Here is a 4,243-nt window from a genome sequence, read left to right on the forward strand (position 1 = left end):
CGTAGATAGGTCTCTGTCCCTGGTTCTCCGGCTCCCGGGGCAGCCTCGGCCAGGACTCGTCCACCCGAGGCCTGGCATCACCTCGAGCCCCTTCAGCAAGCAGTTGGTGCAATCCCGGGTCTCCATGACGACATCGGCTTGGGGACCCGGGCGGGGTCGTGCCGGGGCGCATGCGCGGTGCGCGCCAGACGTAGCACGTCTTCTCCAGTCGCTGGAGCTGCTAGTGGCGGGGTTCCTGAACCGCGGTAAGGGCGTGGGGGCGGCCGACGTGGGGGCTCGAGGGGCCCGGGGGGGCGGGTTGGGGGTTCCCGGGGCTCGGGCAAAGCGGAATGAGGTCCGGGGCTCCGGGGCGGGCCGGCGTCGCTGACCCCTCCGCTCGCCGCAGGCGGCCCCGGGCTCCCTCCGCTCGGCCATGGCCCCCTCGTCCCCGTGCAGGTCGCTGATGTGGCCGCTGTTCCCGCTGCTGCTGCTGCTCGGTGCCGCGCTGCTGGGCGCCCAGGCCCGCGCGGAGCCCGCCGCCGGGAGCGCCGTCCCCGCCCAGAGTAGGTTCCCGCGCGCCCCCCAGCCCCGCAGCCCCGCCAGATCTTATCCCGGCACCGGAGCCCGTGCGCCTGAGCTGAGGGCCTACTGCGCGGGGCGCGGAGGGGTGCGGCAGGGCCACGCCTGGACTCGCCTTTGTTCCCCGGTCCTCAGCCCCGCCCGCCCAGTCCCAGTCCCGGGCCTAGGACGCCGCGGGGCTGAGTGGTGGGGGCCGGGCAGGGTCGGGGACCGGCTGCCTCCTGACCCGTGCGCCCCCCGCAGGTCGTCCGTGCGTCGACTGCCACGCCTTCGAGTTCATGCAACGCGCCCTGCAGGACCTGCGGAAGACGGCCTACAGCCTGGACGCGCGGGTGAGCGCCCGGGAGGCGTTTCCTGGCATCACTGGGTGGGGAGGGGGTGCTGAGGGACTAGAATGGGGAGAGGAGGCGGACGCAGGCTGGGAAGTGGAAGACCACCACTGCTGGGCCCTCCACCACCGTCTGGCTTCCACCCGCCTGGCGGCATCTGGCTGTACTTGTCCTTGGGGTTCTGGGTGCTGGTTACCCATGAACACCCCCCCAACTGGCCAGCAGGCTCTGCACTTAGGCCCCGTGGGGAAGCGAAGACAGCCTCAGTCAGCTGCCCGGGCCCTCCCCAAGGCCACTGGCCCCAGATCTGTGGCTGCCTCAGCTCCGAGCTAGTTTCTGAGGTGACAGTGAGGCCCAGTGAGCAGGGGTGAAATGGAGTGCCAGAACCAGGGCTCTTGTTCTCGGGGGTCTTAGAGTCCGGGACAGAAGAGGGTGTGGCAGCACTGTCAGGGATTGCGGTGGGGTAGTGACTCTGTCTCAGGCCCCCAGCGGAAGATCAGGGTGGGTGGGGTTCAGAGGAAGACTCCGGTCTCTAACTCTGACTGGGGGTGGGGGGGAGGCCGTGAAGTGGGCACAGCTTCCGGCCTCAGGATTTAGGGGACAGGAGCTACATTCTCCCTCCAAGTGTGGATGCCACTTGGCCAAAGGGGTTCTCACTTATGTCAGGGGTCTCTGCTCTTCCTGGAAAAGGGGAAGAACTCACAGAAGTAGAAGGGGGGACCCTGGCTTATCCTGCTTCCCACAGCCCTGCGCCCTTTAATGGTGTTTTTTGGGGCCCAGGTGTACCCAAGAGGAGGAGCCCTGGGGTGTCGGGGAGCTCGGGGAGGAGGAGCCAGCTGAGAGGGGCCAGGTGGAGGGGAAGGCAGGGAACAGCGTCCAGGCACAGGGAACAGCGTGTGTGAGGGCGTAGGGCAGGACAGGGTGCAGCAGGAGCAGCCGCGGGGACCCGGGGGGGCGGACGGGAGAGAGGGACAGAGCACAGGGAGTGGGGTCAGAGTAGGGGGTGACCACGTCAGGTCCAGGCCCTGAGGTCAGCTGCCCCAGAGCAGGTGGGGACAGGGCTGCCGTGGGTGGGGTGTCCTCGGGGCACTGTACGGCCCCTCAGTGGCCTGTTGGTGCTTTGCAGACGGAGACCTTGTTGCTGCAGGCGGAGCGCCGGGCCCTGTGTGCCTGCTGGCCTGCCGGGCGCTGAGGACCTCCAGCCGGGCACTGTCCTTTTTCAATAAACACCCCTATGCCACCTCTGTGTCCTGTCTCCCTCCTCTGGTACCTGAGCCTGCCTGCGTCAACGCTTTGGTCCCTGGTTTGCCCAGCTGCTCCGTGTGCACGGGGCCTCCTTGACACCTGTTCCGTGCCAGCACCTGGCAGACACACACCTGCCCACCTGTGTGGGCGGGTACCCACAGGTGTGGCCGCGGCCTTGGCAGGCCTGACCCCCATGATGCCTGGCTGTTCCCCGGCCTGCCTGCCTTTGTTTGGAGGCAGGAGTAATAAAGGGCCAGGCCCTCTCAGGCTTGTCTGCAAGGGAGGGGGTGGGGAGGAGTGGGGGGCTTCCTGGGGGCCGACTGGGGAGCACTGGCAGAGCTGGGGGCTGCTGTGGTAAGGAGGATCTGAGCTTGCCCGGAACAGACCCTGGTAGCCCCCGGCGGGGTGGGCAGTGGGTGACTGTCCCTCTGGTGGGGTGCGGCTGCCTCCCCACAGCCTCAGGAGCTGCTCTGCGGTATCCGCCTGCAGCCTCGAACTCCCGCCCCAGGCTTGGGGCTCTGGTGCTGACCACGGTCGTTCACACCCCTGAGCACAGGTTCACAATCACCCATAGGCATATGCACTGCACACACAGCCCAGCTGGCCAGGCGGGGGGACCAGCAAGTGAAGCCAGCCACACTTCGCTCCCTTCCGTTCGTTTCTTGAGCGCCTGTTAAAGGGGAGGGCCTTTTCCTGCACGCGTCCGGAAGGAGCCAGGAGTGTGGCCGGATGGAAGAGCGGAAGTGAGCCCTGCTTGTTCCTGGCGGCACCGCTTTTCCCTCCCGAGTCGGCTCCCTGCGTCACCGTCACCGCAGTGCTGCGCTGTGAGGCGCAGCAGTCTCAGCTTCTAGAACCCGCTGCCGCCGGCCCACTGCCGGAAACGACGGCGGGCTCTCGGCTCACACGCCCCCACCTCCCCGATCCCTGCGTCACTGCGTTGCCCCTGTGGGTCACTTTGTAACCAGTACAGGTGTATGCGTGCCGATGTTAGGTGCCAGGGAGTCAGCTCTGAGTCACGGTGACCCCACGTACCGCAGAATGAAACGCTGCCGTCCTAGGTCATTGCTGTGTTTGAGCCCACTGCAGTCCATCTCTTTGAGGGGTGTATGGCTATGTGTGCGAAAAGGAGCCCTGGTGGCACAGTGGTTGAACACTCGACTGTGAACTGAAAGGTCAGCAGTTCAAACCTATCGGCTGCTGTGTGGGAGAAAGATGAGGCACTCTGCTTCCATAAAGACTCAGCCTTGGAAACCCTCTGGGGGAGTTCTACTCTGCCCTCTAGGGGGCGCTGGGAGCCAGAGTTGACGGCAGCAGGTCTGGTTTTGGCTGTGTGTGTGTGTGTGTGTGTGTGTGTACATGTGTGTATCTCTCCATCTGTGTTCCGTGAATTCCAGGCACATCTTCCCTTCCCTTCCCTCCCTGCCCTCTGCACTGGCCTCCCAACCATTCACTTGTCTAGTTAGTGCTTTTGTATCTGGAAGCCCCTGGGAGGACCTGACACACAGTTGCCCAGGCCCTGCTCTAGGTGCTGGGACACAGTCAACAGACCAGGGTCCCCTCAGCAGGCAGCTGTGTGGTGGCAGGAAGACCTGCCTGTTAGGTGCGCGAGGCAGCGATGGTGACCATGGAGAATGAAGCTGGCAGGGGAAGACAGGTGGCTGGGGTGGGGAAGGTCCCTGGCAGGCTCTGTGAACGCACCCAAGCCTAGGCAGGAGCCAGTGTACTGGCAGGGACCTGGCTCCTCTGGTCTGTGGTTCAGCGGAGGGTGGGGTGGTGAGGCAGGTGCCCACTTAGCCCTGCAGTGTGAGGATCACTTTTATATGGTCTTTCTAGCTGTGGCTTGAAGCTTTCATCAAAAGGTTGGGTGGGTGTGTTAGGCTGGGTTCTTTAGAGAAGCAAAACCAGTAAAGCTGATATATATAGATAGAGAGAGAGAGAGAGAAAAAAATATCTTAGGAAAATGGCTCACACACATAGAAGCTGGCAAGTCCCAAGTTCTTGGATCAAACATCAAGCTGGAGGCTTTTCCCGACTCTCACAGCTGCAGGGGCTGAGGAGCTCAAGGTTGGCAGGCAATATACTGGCTGTTGACTCCAATGAATGACGAATCC

At 64.1% G+C, this 4,243-nt stretch overlaps 1 protein-coding gene across 1 annotated transcript; it reads left to right on the forward strand.

Annotated features, from left to right (window-relative positions):
• The first annotated feature begins 412 nt into the window (after window positions 1–412).
• CUNH4orf48 (chromosome unknown C4orf48 homolog) lies at window positions 413–2,079 on the forward strand. Its single transcript, XM_007953510.2, has 3 exons — window positions 413–542; window positions 802–890; window positions 2,014–2,079. Exons 1-3 carry the CDS (start codon window positions 413–415, stop codon window positions 2,077–2,079), a joined length of 285 nt encoding a protein of 94 aa, XP_007951701.1.
• The last annotated feature ends 2,164 nt before the right edge of the window (window positions 2,080–4,243 follow it).

This window comes from Orycteropus afer, unplaced genomic scaffold (genome assembly GCF_000298275.1).
Source record: "Orycteropus afer afer isolate SDZICR_OR568_19922 unplaced genomic scaffold, OryAfe1.0 scaffold00398, whole genome shotgun sequence".
Taxonomy (NCBI): Eukaryota; Metazoa; Chordata; class Mammalia; order Tubulidentata; family Orycteropodidae; genus Orycteropus; species Orycteropus afer.